Consider the following 20,272-nt stretch of genomic DNA (forward strand, 5'->3'; position numbering starts at 1 on the left):
TGTAAGGGTCCCGTGTTAAGTGGCTGTTACAACTAAGCTGACTTTGTATCCACCCCGCCTCTTCTTGGATGAGATAATCATTGACCTGTTGTTTTGGAGATACCCCGCCATATTGTGTTACACTTTTCCTGGCCTGAGGCCCACCCACTCACCTTTAATTGCTAGGAAAGGAGAGTCTGTTTGAGACTTCAGATACACTTCTATGTACACTCAAATAGGAACAAACGAAAGATTTTATATATAAAAAAACACAATTTTATTTTGTACAGTTTTAAAATTTCAGAGAGATGCAGCACTAACAAATCTGCCTGAAATACATCACATTAGACAACGCACTAGTCCTCATTGCAGGTCTACGCGTTTCATTGCTGTCCCGCTTCCTCAGGACCACTTGAAGGAAGTGCAATAGAAGACAGTTTTTATAATCATAAAAGCATTTCTACAAGATAAAGGAACAGCATAGATCCATTATAATATTTATATGTAACAATAGTATATTCTTATATTATAATCACACATTGGTATAAGTCAGAGCTCCATGGTAAAGACGGTACATTCATATTTATAGATTAGAAACATGCCTCATCTATGGTAGGATAACATAGCACATTATAATGGTCATTGGTAGCGTGGCACAACAAAGGGTGTACTTACCCCAAAAACAAGGGGAAAATATGCAGTGATAAGAGGGAAAGAGTCGTTGGTCCAATAACAGCCTACTGGCCCATGGGAGGATGGCACCGCAGGGATAAAGGTGGTACCCGCTCACATATTCCTCGCCTGAGGCCTGTTACGTGGAATAAAGAATGCCCAGTCCAAGAGCATATTTAACTATTTACTGCAAATCACTCAGATAATCACGCTAGCACCATGACATTTCTTCTTAGTTACATAGTTACATAGTAGGTGAGGTTGAAAAAAGACACAAGTCCATCAAGTCCAACCTATAAGTATTACATTTTAATGTCAGTATTACATCACAACAGTCTTTATCACAACTTCCTGACAGTAGTCTCTGGTGCAGAACACTATACCTCCATTATATGATTTCTTGGTAGTAGTCTATTTAGTGCAGAACACTCGGAATAGTCACAAAACCATTGCAGCCACCTTCCCAAAGGTTTCAAGACTCTTCCCATAGGTAGTGTAAACTTAAGGTGTTCTTTCCTCACACATGGGGTGCTTCTCCTTAGGCCCCACAACCATCCTAAACCAATCCACAGGACCTCCTAGACAAAGGTCAGATTTGGGTGCCAAGGTTTCTTCATCTTTCCCCAACATGTCCTCCTCTGGTCACCCTGGCAGTCCAGCCCTGCAGAGTGCTCTCTCTATTTCTCTCCTCACAGCACAGCACTACATTTTGGTGATCAGGGTTGTAAAGAGGAGCTTTTCTATTAGCTAATAATAGTGCCAAGTGCAAAAGTCCCTGTCCCACTCCTGTCTTTGCTAGAACACTGTCCCTCCTATTGAGGCTGAACCCTCCGCCATATTGTGCCCCACTCAATGCCAGAGACTTCCATCCACATGACATTACCGGCTGTTGACCTTTATATCTGAAGGAAGGAATGTCCACGCATGAATAGGGTTTCTGCACTTTCCTGATGGTACTCAAGAAATTACATAACAGTCATATCACATTGTCATACACTCCAGAGTCACTTGACAATATATGGTCAATCACATTTAATGGACGGTCTGCAGCAGTCAAATGTAATAGCTTTTGCAGCAATTTAAGCAGCCATCTCCTTCAAACAGTCTCCCCTTTCACCTGGGGTCATTGCTATTCACAGGGCTGGTTCTCTGTAGGTACCTCTTCCATAGCCTAACTCAGGGAATTCTTGGCCTGGCCTGAAAGGCCCTTTTCAACCCGCCCTAGCCCCCAACTCCATAGGGGTCAGGAAGTCTACAGTCGGTTCTTCTGGGTTCAGGTCTACTCCTCTCTGACCTCCAGCCCTGTCCAGGGCCTCCACGTGATAGTTACATCTGTACTGGTGTGGGGTGTTTGGCTCCTATGCCCCAACTGCTCTAGGGCTCCTCCCAACCTTGCTTATATGTGGGCACTGACTCATCCATGATATCACTGCATAAGGGTTGTAATTATGTATTTATTTATTTTTAAGCCTACAGCACCTGGTATTCCCAAGCGGTCTCCCATCCAAGCACTAACCATGCCTGACCCTGCTTAGCCTCCAAGATCTCAGAGGGCTCTAATTAAAAGGGGCCTAGCACCTGATGACACTGTCTGCTGTAACCAGACACCATTCTAGCATAGAGCCACCTAGTGGCAGACCAGCTAGCTTCACACTGTGTTGATGTCATCATGTCAGTCTCACTATATGCATCATCCAGGACCGTCCCTCAACAGGAGAAGACCTAGGGGGAAGATGACATGTCACGTCATGTGACCAACCAGAATACATAAGAAAAATATAATAAAAAAAAAACCCCTATAAAATATCACTCAAGCAGAGGAAGAGGACCTTGAGTGGTTAGAATGGAGTTGGCCTCTAATCAACCAACCTATAGGCAGCCATAATGCATGCAAGCAGTTTGCTACCTGTCTGTCGTAATTCTGCGGCTTCAACACTTTCTCAGTTGTTGACTCAAAACAAGCCGGAAGCAATTTAGAGAGGAACTCTTGATCTGCAAACATGTTTTGAGTCAATGTCTCAAAACGTATTGGATCAGCAAGGCAACTATCATAGTTTATATGGTTGCCAGCAGTTGCAATTATTATACGTTTCCTTTAAATTGAATTGTTTGTGACATTGTTGCATACACAGGCCAATCAATGTAGCTACAGTGCAGATCACAGCACCTGCAGCAAGAAAGCAATGCATACTGGGGGGGGGGGGGTTGAGTATTTAGTTTATAGTAATCTCCATCCACCTGTCACCAAAAGAACATTGAAAACTAAAGACAAAGAAACACAAGCAGGCATAAACATGAGAAATAATGGTATTTTCTGTATTTTGCAGAACTACACACCAAACTGATGGACTTTGATACCTTCCTGCCCATGCTGCAGCATATCTCCAGGTCTAAGGAGAAGGGAACCTACGAGGACTTTGTAGAAGGATTGCGCGTCTTTGACAAAGAAGGCAACGGCACCGTCATGGGCGCTGAGATTCGGCACGTCCTGGCAACTTTAGGTATGGAGGCAAATTATTTAAAGTGGACTTTTCAATAACTTGACAAGTCTTTATGAATACATTCCTGACATACGACAACATACAGTCACAATTTTTCCAAAAATATCCACTTACCATTAAAACTCAAACATATATAAAATATTGCACTTGACCATGGATACAGCGTATACAAAAATGCAAAGAAAGATATGACTTCCTGAAGCCAACGCGTTTCAGAGATGGATGAAATGCGTCGGATTCTGGAAGTCATATCTTTCTTTGCTTTTTTGTATACGCTGTATCCACGGTCATGTACATTATTTTATACATGACCGACTTCAGCTCCAATCAGTGACTTTGACTAGGGCGAACCAGACACACCTGGGGTCGGTTTACGGGAGGTTCATCGAACAGCTTACAAGTTTGGACTTTAACCCAAACAAACCCCATTGAAGTTAAGGTGAGCCAAATTTTTACAAACAATTTTGACCATTTTTCAAGGTCTATAAGTAAGGGATTGTCAAACGAATGTCGCGGGGAACTGGACACTGCCCTGTACCAATGCAAAAAAAAAAAAAAGAAAAGGGGTTTCTGATAAAGAAAACTGTAGAGGGTGTGCCACATCCCAAATGTACCAAAAAAGAGGAAATCGCCCCCTAGGGTGGGACTTTAAAGGCACTACCACATAAGCATTGAGAAATAGTAGAAAAATATTGAACATTTATTAGAAAGCATATATAAAATATGACCGTGTATACAAAAATGCAAGGAAAGATATGACTTCCGGAATCCGACGCGTTTCATCCATCTCTGAAACGCGTAGGTTTCAGGAAGTCGTATCTTTCTTTGCATTTTTGTATACACCGTATCCAGGGTCATGTGCAATATTTTATATATGTTTTCTAATAAATGTTCAATATTTTTCTACTATTTCTCAATGTTTATGTGGTAGTGCCTTATAAAGTCCCACCCTACGGGGCAATGCAAAAAAAAAAAATGCAAAATGCAATGCAAAAAAAAAAAAAAAAAAATACAAAAAAAAAGAGCATTTCAAATGCCCAACTCCTTAAAAACAAAGTCCTATCATGCCTTTACCTTTGGGAGTCATGCTTGTAACTGCCAGTCCTTGCAATGCCTCATCTTTTGCAACACCTAGAGGGCCACAGATTGAGAACCCTTCTCCTCACCAGCCTGACTGTCCCTGGCCCACCCCTTACATTTATTCTTTTTCAGTTTTTTCAATCATAGAGGCTCGGCATCACATGTGGGAATTACCTAAGGCTGTCTGCATGCAAATACATCCTGCCTAGCCATACCCATCAAGGCATTTTAATATTTGCATAACTCCTCCCACTGCTTGCATCAGGACTGAGGCCTCTTGAGAGGAGTACTGAGGCAGGGGGACTGTGAAGTTTTCAGGAAGCTATGTACAGCACTCTGCCGGCTCCCCAAACCAGCCATGATCTGCCTGTATTGAATAGAGAGCTTGTGTGTTAATGAAAGTCAAATTGAGGAACCTCAGTTTTAAGGGACGCCTGCATTGCTTTTCAGTAGAAAACCCTTTGTGGTCGTCTATTCCTTCTAGTGACTTCAGCTGACTTTTCATGGTATGTTGCCACTTTTATTACCGGCATTATATATGCCTATTCATTTATTGGCTACTTTCATGTCTAGAAGCTTGCCAGTATTCATTGTTCATTTATTATGATGTGTCTGTCACTTAGGTGAAAAACTGACAGAAGAAGAAGTGGACAGGCTTATGTCTGGCCAGGAAGACGCCAATGGCTTGATTAACTATGAAGGTAATTAGAAGCTTACATAATGCTAAAGACATTTGTAGTATTAAGGCGGCTATAGTCACCTTTGTTTTAGTTAAAATGAATGTGCATTGTTCCTGTATGTTTCTTTACCAGCGGTCCTAAATGTACAGTTGACCCAGGAATTTGTTTGCATGGCTCTGTCCTTAAAGCAACAGGTCCCTGTGATAGAAGACGGTGAATACTTACCTCTCCAAACTTCTCTGACTTCCACACAGCCTCCAAAAAGTCTTTAACACTCAACACTTCTGGGAGCGTTGGATGTCAGCGTCTCCCACTGTGGGCTGTGGTTCCTTCCTCCGACCCCTACCTCACTATGGGAGTGTTGGATGCCTGTGTACCCAGCCGTGGGCTGTAGTTCCTTCCTTCGACCCCTACCTCACTATGGGAGTGTTAAATGCCTGCGTACTCCGCCATGGGCATTAGTTCCTTCCTCTGACCCCTACCTTATTATGGGAGTGTTAGATGCCTGCGTCCCCTGCTCTTGGCCGTAGTGACATCTTCCAACCCCTACCTAACTATGGTAGGGTTGGATGCCTGTGTACTGTAGTTCTTTTCTCCAACCCTTACTTCACTATGGGAGTGTTGGGTGCCTGTGTCCTCCACCATGGGCTGTAGTTCCTCCCTCTGAGCTCTACCTCACTATGGGAGTGTTGGATGCCTGCATCCCCCACCGTGGGCTATAGTTTCTTCCTCCGCCCCTACCTTAGTATGGAAGTGTTAGAATCCTGTGTTCCCCGACGTGGGCTGTAGTTCTTTCCTCCGACCCCTACTTCACTATGGGAGGGTTGAATGCCTGTGTCCTCTGTCGTGGGGTTTAGTTTGTTCCTCCAATCCCTACTTCACTATAGGAGGGTTGGATGCCTGTGTCCTCCACCATGGGCTGTAGTTTCTCCCTCTGACCTCTACCTCACTATGGGAGTGTTGGATGTCTGCATCCCCCATTGTGGGCTATAGTTCCTTCCTCCGCCCCTACCTTAGTATGGAAGTGTTAGATGCCTGTGTTCCCCGTCGTGGGCTGTAGTTCTTTCCTCCGACCCCTACTTCACTATGGGAGGGTTGAATGCCTGTGTCCTCTGTCGTGGGGTTTAGTTCGTTCCTTCAATCCCTACTTCACTATGGGAGGGTTGAATGCCTGTGTCCTCTGTCAGGGGGTTTAGTTCGTTCCTCCAATCCCTACTTCACTATGGGAGGGTTGGATGCCTGTGCCCGCCATCATGGACTATAGTTCCTTCTTCCGCCCCTACCTTACTATGGGAGTGTTAGATGCCTGCGTTCCCCGCCAGGGGCTGTAGTTCCTTCCTCCAACCCCTACCTCACTGCAAGACTTAGGAAGTGTTGAAGACTTTGTTGGAGGTTGCAGTGTGGGAAGACAGAGGAGTTTGTGCTCACCGCCCGATAGAGAGGTAAATATTCACAGCCCTTTGCAGGAACCAATTCAGGTACATAGCCAAAGTTCACAAGATGGAAGCAAAAAGTCTTGGTGCATTCGGCGCTTTGGTGCTTAGTCATGAGCCTTGCGACCATAGCGTGAAACCATCAAGGCTAATATGCTGCTGTAAGGTGCTTATTTGAATAAAGCCTCCTGGAATTCAACTCCAACTCATGGATTCTATCTGTGTACCTATATTTATGTTCAACTGGACAACGCTAGTGAGTCAGAGACAAGGAGGGAGTGGGGATTCAGGCCCATCCCCTGGCGGCAGTAATGCTTTTTATGCACGTTTCAGGAGAGTGGCAAAGTTGCTTTAAATGACGAATAAACCCCTTATTTTGATTTCAATTTAGATATCCAGATATCTTCTGTTTTAAGAAGGCTCTATTGGGCTTCCCAATGGTTCAGTGGAAACTTTCTGGCTCCTTCTAGCCCCCATCACTGTAACCTGTCTGGTTATTCTTTTTCTAAGTTGAGGATTAAAATACTGTATTTATTTAGCTTTTTATTGATTTTTGTTAGATGAAATACAAAATACTGCATATTACGACTTGTTGCTTATTATTTGCAACCAACAGGCTCTAGATAACAGCTTTCTGGAGGCTCAGATAATGGCTGCTGTTGTGATGTAGACCTGAGTAGCAAGGAGATCAGATGGGGGATGCAAAGTCAGAAGGTGGTGATGGTGGGGGGTGGGGGGTGCAACCCCTCCTCCCACCTCCTGTCTCCTGGCATAGTCAGCTACACAGTGGCAGCCAACAAGCAAGCAGGCAGTGAGCTGTTTGGAAGCAGTACATGTTGCTCTTTGGTCACAAGCAACTTTGGACATGTGCGTGAAACCTGTCTATTTATTGCCCATGTGTATGAGGCCTAAGGCTTTGGGTGTTCAGATGCAGTACACAAATACTTTACAACTAAAGAGAGGCTTCTGGGGGGAAGTTGGGACAATAAAAGTACAAGTGTAGTTTTGGATTACATGGTCAGTCTATGAATAATGTTTTCCTTGTTGATGTAAGAGTGGATGACTGGATGGATAGGTGGATGGATTAATGGATGGATTGATGGTTGGATGGATGGATGGCTATTTGGATATGGATATGATGGACTGGATATATGGATGGATTGAAGAATATGGATGGATTGAAGAATGGATGGATGGATGGATGGATGGATGGACGGATGGATGGAATAATGAAATAATGAATGGATCGATGGTTGGATGGAAATGTGGATATGTCCATGATGAACTGGATACATGGATAGATGGATGATTGGATGGAAAAATAAAAAGAATGAATGGAAGATTGGATGAATGGTTATAGAGATGGGTATGTGAATATGGATATGATGGACTGGATATATGGATGGATGGATGATTGGATGGATAGGTGGGTGGTTGGAAGGACTGAATATATATATATATGGATATAATGGACTGGATATATGGATGGATGGATGGAAGAATGGATGGATGAATAGATGATTGGATGGATGGATGGACGGATGGATGGAATAATGAATGGATGGATGGTTGGATGGAAATGTGGATATGTCCATGATGAACTGGATATATGGATAGATGGATGGTTGGATGGAAAAATGAAAAGAATGAATGGTTGGAAGATTGGATGAATGGTTGGAGAGATGGGTATGTGAATATGGATATGATGGACTGGATATATGGATGGATGGATGGATGGATGGATGGATCGTTTGAAGAATGGATGGAAGATTGGATGAATGGTTGGAGAGATGTGGATATGGATATGATGGACTGATATATGGATGGATGGATGATTGGATGAATGGATGAATAAATGATTGGATGGAAGAAGGGATGAATAGATAGATGGTTGGATGGATATGTGGATATGGATACGATGAACTGGGTGGATGAATGATTGGATGAATGAAACAATTGAAGAATGAATGGATAGAAGAATGGATGAATGGTTGGATGGATGTTGGGGAGATGGGTATATGGATATGATGGTCTTAATATATGGATGGATAGATGATTGGGTTGATGGAAGAATGGATGGATGGATAATTGAATGGATGGATGGATTAATAGATGGATTAATGGATGGATGATTGGATGGACGGGTGGGTGGCTGGATTGATGGATATATGGATATGGAAATGATATACTGGATATATGGATGATTGGATGGATGGATATGATGGATTGGATATGTGGCTAGATGGATGGAACTTGCTTTGTATCTTTCAGTGGAAGGATTGCCTCATTGTTTATTTTTCTCTTCTTATGCAAAAATAGTTACATTTTGGAGAAAGTTTCCCACAGAAAAGGTTATTTAATCAATCTGACTAAATCTGATATTTCATCACATCATTGTTGTCCATCTAGGAGGAGGCAGAACACTGTGCCAGTAATAAATCCTTCATCCAAAAAGAACCGATCTCTAAACTTCATGTATTTCAATCATTCTGTTTTCTGATCCTCCTTATTCTAATAACATTGAGTCCCCCCTCCCGGGAACCCAACCCCCCAGTTTGAAGAAGTAGAATATCCTATAAAGGAACCATGCCTCTCCCATGCCGCTGATGTCATTGCTACTTGTTTTTATATACGGCTTCCAGTTGAACAATATTCCTCATATTTTCCTTGGCTGCCAGTTTCTGTTTTTTACCAGAATACAAAGTTCAGGTTCCCGAATTTCCCTTTTGTTCAAGTCGTTTTTTTTTTTTCTGCTACAAAATGAGAACGTCATTAACGGAATTGAAACATTCTCATAGCTGAGGGAAAAAAAAAAACTTGCAGGGGCTAAAAACATGTTACGACATCTATAAAAAGTTGGACGTTTTTGGGAGATTTTCGCTAGCTAAGTTGGCAGGAAGGTACGCTGTGAGATTCCTGTCATCGGCCGTGTTCTCTCTAATGCTTGTTTACAACGTTGTTTGATATGGAAGCCAAGGGCCCAGCTGAGAACTCCGAGAAGGAAAAATATTAGTCATCTGTGGACAGCGTTTGGGGAGAAAGACAAAAATGTGATGTTTTGGTAACAGATCCGACTAATATTGATTAAAAAAAAAAAAAAACAGAGAGGGAAGACCAAGCCAAGATGGCCGATTTAATCCCAAGAGATGGTGGAGGAGATTTGCCAGGTTAGCGGGCTTAGTCTGCAATCACAAGGGATTATGGTTAAGAGGAGAGAAGTGGCAGCCATGGATTAGCAATTTTGTCCTCCTGGAGGAAAGTCATGTGACTACACAGCTTCATGTTTCCAGTAACAGGCTAATACGAAGACGAATGCAGAGGTAATGGGAAGTCTACTCCTTGGAGGATAGTCATGGCTCCAATACTAACAGTTGTTCTCTTCTTTTCTTTCAGCCTTTGTGAAGCACATCCTGGAGGGCTAACTAGGTAAGATGAACGCTGCTGACTGTAATAGGGAACACCCATTAAATTTAATTATCTTTTGACTAATTCCAGCAACAGTTCACTTTCTGCCTGTCTCTTCATTAAGTATAATTCATAGTAACCAGATTTCATGGTGTCAGTTCACCAAAATCAGAAAAATGGAAGATCATTTCTAGATGGTAACACACACTGAAGAGTACACTTTTCCTTGTTAAAATTATGGTATAATTTGCCCTCTCCCTCTCCCCTTCATCTACTTTACCTCTCTTCTTCTCAACCTCTCCCTCTTTTGTTCATCTTCTTTAGGTCTCCTCCCCTTCTCCTCTCTCCTTCATCTCTTTTACCTCTCCTCACCCTCTCCCCTCCATCTCCTTTACCTCTCCCTCTCTGTCTCCCTGTCCTCTCCTCTGCTTCTCCCTCTTTCCTTCATCTTCTTTAGGTTTCCTTCCGTTCTCCTCTCCCTCTCTCCTTCATCTCCTTTACTTCTTCTCATCCTCTCCCTATCTCCTTCATCTCCTTTAATTCTCCTAATTCTCTCCCCTTCATCTCATTTACCTCTCCTCTCCTTCTCCTATCCCTATCTCCTTCATCTCCTTTAATTCTCCTCATTCTCTCCCCTTCATCTCATTTACCTCTCCTCTCCTTCTCCTCTCACTGTCTCCTTCATCTCCTTTAATTCTTCTCATTCTCTCCCCTTCATCTCCTTTACTTCTCCTCTCCTTCTCCTCTCCCCTTCATCTCCGTTACCTCCCCCTCTCTGTCTCCTTGTGCTCTCCTCTCCCTCTCCCCCTCATCTTATTTACCTCTCCTCTCCCTCTCTTTTTTTCCTCTCCCTCTCCCATTCCCTCTCCCTTTCATCATCTTCCCAGTCTCCTTTCAGTCTATCTTCCGCTTTTCCGCTCCTCCCTTCTTTCTTTCTTCACCTCTCTTCACATGTTCCTCCATGTCTCTAATATTCTTCTCTTTACTTTTTCATCTTTTCTCTCCCCTCTTCTGCCCCCCACTCTCCCCATCTTCTCCTCTCTTCACCTCCCCTCTCTCTTCTCCATCCGCTCTCCTCCCCCTTTTTCACTCCTACTATCCTCTCTTCAGTTCTCTTCCCTTCTTTTCACTCCCATCTCCTCTCTACTACCCATTTTCCTCTCATCCCTTTTCCTCTAAAATTACCTCCATCCTCCCCTCTCCTCTGCATTCCCCACCCAATCCACTCCTTTCCTCCCCTTCATCCCTCCGTCCCCTTTCCTCATTTCCCCCTCCTCCCCTCTCCTCTTCTCTCCTTCTCCCCTATACTGCTCTCCCCTCCCTTCCCTTCCTACCTTTCCTCTCTTCCCCTCTTCTAAACTCTACTCTTCTGCACTCTACTCTCAACCCTTCTCCTCTCCCCCACTTTACAGTCCTGTTTTCTCCTCCCATCCCTTCTCCTTCCCTCCTCCTCTCTTCTCTCCTACTCTCTCTCCCTCCTCTTTCTTCCTCCTCTCTCCTCTCTTTTCCTCTCCTCCCCTCTCCTCTCCTTTCCTCTCCTCCCCTCCCCTCCTCACCTTTACTCGACTCTCCTATCCTCTCCTCTCCTACCCGGTCTCTCCTCTCCTTTCTTCATCCCGTCCTTTCCATTCATCCTCTCTTTTCTTTTCCTCCCCTCCTCTCCTTCACTCTACTTTCCTGCCCTCTCCTCTCCCCCTCCCCTCTTCTCTCCTTTCCTCTCCTCTCTCCCTCTCCTCTCCTCTCTCCCTCCCCTCTTCTCTCCTCTCCTCTCCTCTCTCCGTCCCCTCTTCTCTCCTCTCTCCCTCCACCTTCTCTGCTCTCATCTCCTCTCCTCTCTCCCTCCTCTCTCCTCTCCTCTCCTCTCTCCCTCCCCTCTTCTCTCCTCTCCTCTCCTCTCTCCCTCCCCTCTTTTCTCTTCTATCCTTTCTCTCTCTTTTTTTTCCCTTGCCTTGATGAGGATTTCAAAGATTGGGCAGAAGACGTGTCAGTAGGTGTCTAAAAATATATTTGTTTCCAGCTTAAAAAGGAACTTGGTTACAGAATTCAGTTTTTTTCTCTTTTTCCTCAGCATAATAAAAATAGTTACATAACCAACCGTAACAGAAATACTTTAACCACAGAAAGCTAATTTATCATGTTTTTATACATCAATTAAAGCATCAAAAAGCAGAAATTAATGTGAGCCTCGGTGTTGACATGTGAGGAATATTTTAAACTCAATAATTTCATGAAATTATGACATTTCTGACTGAGACCTGTCAATTGTCTCTTAGCATCCAATCAGATACTCTGAAGTTTTATCCAAAATACCCATAAAATACTGTAACATCATTTCATACATTTACCTGAAAACATAGAACAGTCTTCACTATTGACATACTGTAGGTCAGAAGGGATGTGAGGTGTGATTTAGGCAGAAATTCTAAATTTCGCTTCTTGAGGTAAATTTGCTTGTTTTCAGGGTAATTTGGTTTCTCAAAGTTAGCGATCGCTGTAATTTGGGTTTTAGTCCTTCTTTTATGTATATTTTATTATTGTTTGTTTACTGCTGATTTACATTTTTTATTTTACTTATGTCTGGTTTTCTGTAAAAGTAGAAGTGAAATAATGAGGTTAATAGGGGACCATTTATTACACTGTATAAAAAAGTGATACAAAAATGAAGAACATGGTTAAAAATACATAATTCATGTATATAACCAATATAGTGGTATTTGGCGTCTATTTTTGTTTTTTACAGCACAGATTTTTTTGAGTATAGGACATATATAATGTCTTTCTTTATTAAGTCATCCATTTATTAACCACTTCCACCAGCTCATTCCCCACAGTTACAACCTTTTGTACCACCTGCCCCACCCTATTAGATTGTAAGCTCTTCTGAGCAGGGCCCTCTTAATCCTATTGTATTGTATTGTATTATAACTGTATTGTCTCCCTTTTATATTGTAAAGCGCTGCGTAAACTGTTGGCGCTACATAAATCCTGAATAATAATAATAATAATTGGAAACATTGCCCTCACTTCACTTTTTGGATTTGACCAAATGGAAATGGACATAATGGAAGGCATTTGGTATACATAAGTCTTCTATTTTATCTATATCTATTATTATTTTTATTATTATTATACAGGATTTATATAGCGCCAACAGTTTGTGCAGCGCTTTACAACATGAGGGCAGACAGTACACTTACAATACAAATCAATACAGGAGGGATCAGCGGGCCCTGCTCGTTAGAGCTTACAATCTAGAAGGGAGGGTCAAGTGGAAACAAAACGTAATAACTGTGGGGGATGAGCTGATGGAAAAAATTTAAATACGGTTGTTAAGTGTGGGTAGGGTAGGCTTCTCTGAAGAGAAGGGTTTTCAGGGATCGTCTAAAAGCTAATAGAGTAGGAGGTAAGTGGACAGATTGGGGTAGGGCATTCCATAGGATTGGAGAGGCTTTGGAAAAGTCCTGGAGGCGAGCGTGGGAGGAGGTGACGAGGGAGCTAGAGAGCAGAAGGTCTTGAGAGGAACGAAGAGAGCGAGTAGGTTGGTATTTAGAGACTAAGCTAGTGATGTAGCTGGGGGCGAAATTGTGGATGGCTTTGTACGTAGTTGTTAGTATTTTGAATTTAATCCTTTGGCCGAGCAGAAGCCAGTGGAGGGATTGACAGAGAGGAGTGGCAGACACAGAGTGATTGATAAGGTGGATGAGTCTGGCAGCAGCATTCATGATGGATTGAAGAGACGATAGACTATGTAGAGGCAAGCCAATGAGAAGGGAGTTGCAGTAGTCGAGGCGAGAGATGACCAGCGAGTGAATTAAGAGCTTTGTTGTGTCATTGGTTAGAAAGGGGCGTATTTTGGAGATGTTGCGGAGGTTGAGGCGGTAGGATTTGGACAGTGATTGGATGTGTTGCTTGAAGGAGAGTTCAGAGTCTAGAACCACACCTAGAACCTTGGCATGTGGGGATGGGCTTATAGTTGTGCCATTAATTTTGACAGAGAGATCAGGGGAAGAGGCATATGGGGGAGGAAAAATTATAAGTTCGGTTTTGGATAGATTGAGTTTAAGGAAGTGGTGTGACATCCAGACTGATATATCTCATAGTAAATTAGTAATATGTGAGGAGACAGAGGGAGTGAGCTGAGGGGTAGAGAAATAGATTTGGGTGTCGTCAGCATAGAGGTAGTATTGGAGGCCATGGGAGGCTATCAGTTGAACCCTGGGGGACCCCAACAGAGAGAGGAGGAGGAGAGGAGGAAGTAGAGTTGTAAGAAACACTAAAGGTGCGGTTGGATAAGTAGGAAGAGAACCAGCAAAGTGTACAGTCACGGAGACCAAAGGCGTGTAGTTTTTTGAGGGGGAGGGGGTGGTCAACTGTATCAAAGGCAGCAGAGAGGTCCAGGAGCAGGAGTACAGAATAGTGTCGATTGTTTTTGGCCGTTAGTAGATCGTTTGTTAGTTTTAGGAGAGCAGTTTCTGTGGAGGGTTGAGGACGAAATCCATACTGAAGGGGATCAAGAAGGTTATTATCAGTGAGGTGGATGCTCAGTCGGTTGTAGACCAGATGTTCGAGGAGTTTGGATAAGAAGGGGAGCAAGGAGATGGGGCATAGGTTGTTATGATTGGATGGGTCCAGTGAGGGCTTTTTAAGTATGGGTCTGACAAGCGCATGTTTTAGAGTGTTGGGGAAGATGCCAGAAGAGAGGGAGAGATTGAAGATTTGGGTTAGAGAGTGTAGCATAGAGCCAGAGGGTGAACGTAGCATTTGTGAGGGAACGGGATCCAGAGGGCAGGTGGTAAGGTGGACTTTAGCAAGTAGTTTAGCAACTTCATCTATAGTGGTGGGGTTGAAAGAGGGAAGTAATGATTGTGCCTGAGGGCATGAAGTGTAAAGCGTGGAGGGTATCGGAACAGTAGAGATCTCCTTGCCAATTGTATCAATCTTCTGTTTGAAGTGATTTGGCGATCTCCTGGGCAGTGAGTGAGTTGGCAGGTGGAGGCGGTGGAGGACGAAGTAGAGAGTTGAAGGTGGAGAAGAGTTGACAGGGACGGGATAATAAATTGCTAATGAGAGTGGTAAAATAGGTCTGCTTGGCAGAGAGGAGGTTGGCATTATATTTTTGGAGGGCAGATTTATATTAGTTGAAATCTCTCTGAGACTTAGTCTTACGCCACAGGCGCTCAAGAGCACGACTACATTTTTTCAGACTTCTAGTACCATCTGTTTGCCAAGGTTGAAGGGGTCTGGGCTTGATTCTGTGTCTAGTGAGGGGGGCCAGTGAGTCCAGTGAGGCTAGAAGTGAAGCGTTGTAGACAGAAGTGGCTAGGTTGGTGCAGGATAGGGGTGAGATTTTGTCATAGAGGTTGTTGATAGCAGAGTAGAGAAGAGAATGGTTGAGATGACGTAGGTTTCTGCGAGTAACTTTAAGGCGGTTGGAGGGAGAGGAGGTGAAGGAAAGGGAGAGAGTGAAACTAATAAGGTGGTGATCAGAGATAGGGAATGGATAGTTAGAGAGGTTGCATGGAGTGCAAGGGTGAGAGAACACGAGGTCAAGGATATTGCCTTCTGAGTGAGTAGGAACATGTATCCGCTGCTTCAGGTCAAAGGAGGATGTTAGGCTGAGAAGTTTGGAAGTGGCAGGAGTGTTAGTATTAATAGGGATTTTGAAGTCCCCGAGAATGATAGTGGGGATTTCAGAAGAAAGAAAGTAGGGTAGCCAGGCAGAGTAGTCATCAAGAAAGGTTGATACCGGTCCAGGGGGCCTGTAGATTACGGCTATCCTTAGAGAGAGCTTCGAAAGAGGAGAGTGACAGAGGGAGGTGGCTGAAGTACCTGAAAGGTGCTAAGTGGGGCTAGAAGGATTCCGACACCTCCTCCCTTACGTCCACTGGATCTGGGGGGGTGAGTCCAGAGAAGACCACCATGGGATAGGGCAGCAGAAGACGCAGTGTCGGATTAGTGGAGCCAGGTTTCGGTAATGGCAAGTAGGTTAAATGAGTTGGCGATAAAGAGGTCATGGAGAGAAGTGAGTTTGTTGCAGACAGAGCGGGAGTTCCAAAGGGCACAAGAGAAAGGGGGTCTGGTCTTGGGAAGAATAGAAATGGGAACTAAATTGTGTTGATTACCAGAGGGTGCAGGGTGATGGGCGCATGGGGTACAGTTAAATGATGGAGGCCCAGGGTTTGGGGATATATCTCCAGAGGTTAGGAGAAGCAGGAGGGTGAGGGAGGTAATATGGGAGTGGGATTTATATGAAGGGACATGCCCCAGGGTCTTGGAGATTTTTAGTGTGTGTGGATTTAGAATTAGCGGGAGTTGGTGGGTGCAGTAATAAGGAGGGGACAGAAGTGAGGGTGATATATATGGGGGGGAGAAGAGGGGTGAAGGAGAGATAGTTTAGGATAGAGGACAGAGCTGTCAAAAGGAGTGGTAGAGAATGCAAGTTACATGGAGAAAGAGCTAAAGGAGTAAAAAAGGTCACCTGATGTTTGTGTGGTGTTTTTCAAAGTGTTTATCTTGTGTCCCTTCGCTTTGTGCCTTTGCTGAAGTGCAGAGTCAGAATTGCATTCCACTTATAGAAATTGCCACTTTGAGAAAGAGCCAAGTTGCGAATGTGTACCCCCTGCAAATGCTTCCCCCAAGAGAAGCTTATATTTATACTGATAGGGGTGGGGTGTGGGTGGATTTCAAATATCACTCAGGAGGTTATAAAGCTTGGCTGGTTAACAGGGCAAAATTCCTAATTCAGAAACAGACTAGCAAGAGGGCACTAAAGTTAAACGGGCCATATTTTTGGGTAAGACAAGGGAGATAATAAAGCATTGTAATGTGGACACGTCTACTGACAGTTAAGTATAAAAAAAAAAATCATACCAGCATTATTAGAGACACATAAGAAAAGCAGACAGCAGTGTTTCAGTTTTGGATGGAGTGGAGTTGCAGCAGTAAGAGCATACCAGAGTTAAGAGACATAGGAGACAGTTTTCAGTAATGTGATTCTAGCTGGAGTTGCAGCAGTAAGAGCATACCTGTGGGAGAACAAAGATGATATTTTCAGATTAGACAGTCAGATGATAAGTGCAGAGTCAGAAGTGCTTCCACTTATAGAAATCGCCACTTTGAGAAAGAGCCAAGTTGCAAATGTGTACCCCCTGCCTAATATCTATCTATCTACTGTATCTAATCACTTATTTATTTTAATTTTTTTATTCTTTTAAGTTCTCCTTCAATACTTCATCACAAAATCATCAAATAACACCCTTTATCTCCAAACTGGATCTTTCAATCAAAATCCTCCAAAATGTGTAACGTTTCCCATCCCGGAGTGACAACTTCCCATCAAAAAGTCTGTATTTCTACTCAAGCAGGACTGTGCATTGCCCATATTTTTTTGTTATACTTAACAACATAGAACTTTGTACAAAGTGTAGCCAATAAAGCTCTTCTGATGGCCTTTGATGTAACAGGTAGCCTTCATTGTCTATGAGTCTTCATTGTCTGCTTTGAAGTTGTACAAACATCTTTCTTCCAGATAGCTTTGTTCTGGAGTTTTTCATGTTGTATGATCTGCCAGACTCTGTTGAGTTATCAAGAAGTTTAAATGAGACATAGGGATGAGACGAGCAGACGTGGGTTCAGTTCGAGCAGGTTCAGCCAACATGAGCAAAGTTCACGTGCCAAATCCGGGCCTCATTAAAAATCAATATTAAAAACAGTTCTGTCCATTCTCTAGACCCGCCTTTCCCAACCTTTTTATCTCAGAGGAACGCTTGAAAAAATGTTCAGGTCTCAGGGTACCCCTGAGATTAGTCAATTGGGAGTCATTGAGCAAACACCCCTTACATTGGTAGTGAACAGTGGGAAGAATGCCCCCTTACAGTGGTGGTCAGAATGGCTCTCTTGCAGTCATGCTGCCGGTCCTGCCAAGTGGCCTTGGTCTTGGAACTATGTAGGCAACATGAGATGGGAGGTAAGTAAGTCACCGCTCAAGGAACCCCCAGCCACCTCTTGAGGAACCCTGGTTAAGAATGGCTAGGCCAATAGGCAAGAGATGGTCTACAAAATGGCATGAGGGGCGGACACTTCCCTGGGGAACATCTACCAAAGCAAGAAATATTTTTAAAAATCTCTTTTGGAGAGGAGTAGCAATTATAGTATTGATTAAAGTGAAACATTAAAAATGCAAAACTCCATTAAATAACATGCCTGGGGAATACCTTGAACCTGCCTGTGAAGTGGCGCATCTGTATGAGAAATATATATAAGAAAAAAAGAAACAGGTGTTTGCAAATGGCTGGCAAAATTACAGTTTCCAGCCACTTCCTCTTTGTAAACTAAGTGGTTCAGGATTCCATACATCTAGAATAATGGGAGACCCCCACACAAAAAAAGAAAACATTATGGGGTTCCCCCTAAAATTACTCAACAGACCCTTAACCTTAATGAGAGTCTGGAATGGATATTACATGTGACCCCATGCAAAAAAAAGAAAAAAGAAACAGCATGGATTACCCCTTTGTTTAATACCAGGCAAGGAAGGGGAAGGGAGTGAACATTTGGCCTTCCCCCTACTTAAACCATACCAAACCACATCTTATCAACATGAGGGGATACTTTGCCAGGAGAAAGCCCCCTGACAAAGCACCGTTGCCCCCATGTTGATGAGCAAAAGGGCCTCTTCCCCACAACCCTGGTCCTGTGGTTGTGGGGGTCTTGGGGGGCACTGGGCTTATCGAAATCTGAAAGCCTCCTTTAACAAATAAGGGGGCATCTAGATACCACTCCCCAATGTGAATAAGCAAGGCCTACTCATTCACAGATACATATGTCAATAATAAATAAAGACAGACAGTTTTTGACCATTAATTAAAGAAAATAAATTACCCATAATATACATCCATCTTCAGTCATGTTTTCTGGTAGTGTAGAAAACATGATGTATGACACTCTGCCAACAGGCCAAAGTAAAAAAAAAAAATGCTAACCATGACATGTCTGATCCCATCGCTTCCCTCACAAAGAATGACAGCCCCGGTGCCCGGCAGTTCATCCCAAATTAGAGATACAGCACTGGGTTTACTCTGTATGTTTGCTATCTGGCCAATCCCTGAGGAGTTTTTCATAGGTGGGTTGGACCATTCTTTAAATCAACCCTGTCAAGTTCAACCCAGCACAACCCTGTAGTTGAAGAGCTATTAATTCCACCTCTTCAGTGAACCATTTGTTCTAACTCCTCTCAGTTGCGAGTGCTCTCCTAGCACTTTTGGGCATATTGGAACCATGTGTCCCCCTCACTATGTGCCACGGTTCCTTCTTCTAACACCTACGTCATTGCTGAGTCCTTCAGTGATATAAGGGTTGGAGGAAGGAAGCAGTGCATGGTAGGGGACACAGGCATCCAACACTCCTGTAAGTATTGAATGCCAAAGAGGCTCTTGGAGGGCTGCAGCACTAGAATGAAGCAATGGTAGTAGGCATGGTCCACTGGAGATATAGGTATACCCTGTCTTGTATTTTAATTGCTGTTTTTTTATGGATCAGCCTACTACAATGTACATAAAAAGATAATTTTTTATTCATATTACCAAAATCTGTGAGCAGGGGCTAACAGAGCTACTACAAGGGGGAGCCAACAATCCAATAGTGGATGTAGATTTGACCTTCTACTACTTCTACCTTCCTATTGCGGTTACTGAAACCTGGTGGTTAATCTGAGGTTTTTGAGATATTCACATTGCCCGCAAGCCATTCATTATGCTTACATGTTGAACATATAAGCATACTAACCGATCCATGACTGCTGCTCCTCTCTGTCAATCCCTTCACTGCCTTCCACTAACCCCACCATATAAAAATCACAATACGAACCACAACAGACAAGACCATCCACAACATCGCCCCCAGCTACATCACCAACCTCATCTGCAGATATCACCCAAATCATCCTCTCCACTCCTCCCAGGACCTCCTGCTCTCCCTTGTTACCTCCTCCCATACCCGCCTCCAAGACTTCTCCAGAGCCTCTCCCATCCTCTGGAACTTCCTGCCCCAATATGTCTGGTCAGCCTCTACCCTGCACGACTTCACCCCCCGCAGCTATGGCCTTTTGTACCACCCCCCTTTATATTGTAAGCTCCATGAGTAGGGCCCTCCTATTCCTTCCGTATTGAACTGTATTGTAATTGTACTGCCCCCCCTCTACATTGCAAAGAGCTGTGTGAACTGTTGGCGCTATATAAATCTTGTATAATAATAATAATAATAACAAGATTTTCATAGACAGAGTAGGATATCCAAAGGCGCTGAATACTGGAGACTTCAGGAATTATTGATTAAAACCCGATTAGAGTCTCTACAATTAAGCACCCCTATTTTTGGGTGAACCATGTTGGAGGAGGAAGGCCCCAGGTGAGGACGTTGTGTCTGCTTGTCTGGAAAGATAAACTTGCATTGAATTTAAATGGAAAGCCACCGGCTATTTTTCCTTTGAAGTTCTGAGAATCTGTCCCTTTAAAATGTATGGTAT

General features: G+C 43.5%; 1 protein-coding gene across 1 annotated transcript in view; it reads left to right on the forward strand.

The window, feature by feature from the left end:
- MYL3 (myosin light chain 3) overlaps positions 1 to 17,216 on the forward strand; it is a 150,450-nt gene extending 133,234 nt beyond the window's left edge. Inside the window, exons 4-7 of the mRNA XM_073632444.1 lie at positions 2,979 to 3,152; positions 4,856 to 4,933; positions 9,739 to 9,771; positions 16,966 to 17,216. Of these exons, the coding sequence (XP_073488545.1) occupies positions 2,979 to 3,152; positions 4,856 to 4,933; positions 9,739 to 9,767 (281 nt within the window). The 3' untranslated portion in view covers positions 9,768 to 9,771; positions 16,966 to 17,216. The remainder of the gene's footprint in view (positions 1 to 2,978; positions 3,153 to 4,855; positions 4,934 to 9,738; positions 9,772 to 16,965) is intronic.
- Positions 17,217 to 20,272: the final 3,056 nt, after the last annotated feature.

This window comes from Aquarana catesbeiana, linkage group LG05, assembly GCF_042186555.1.
Source record: "Aquarana catesbeiana isolate 2022-GZ linkage group LG05, ASM4218655v1, whole genome shotgun sequence".
In the NCBI taxonomy this organism is placed as follows: Eukaryota; Metazoa; Chordata; class Amphibia; order Anura; family Ranidae; genus Aquarana; species Aquarana catesbeiana.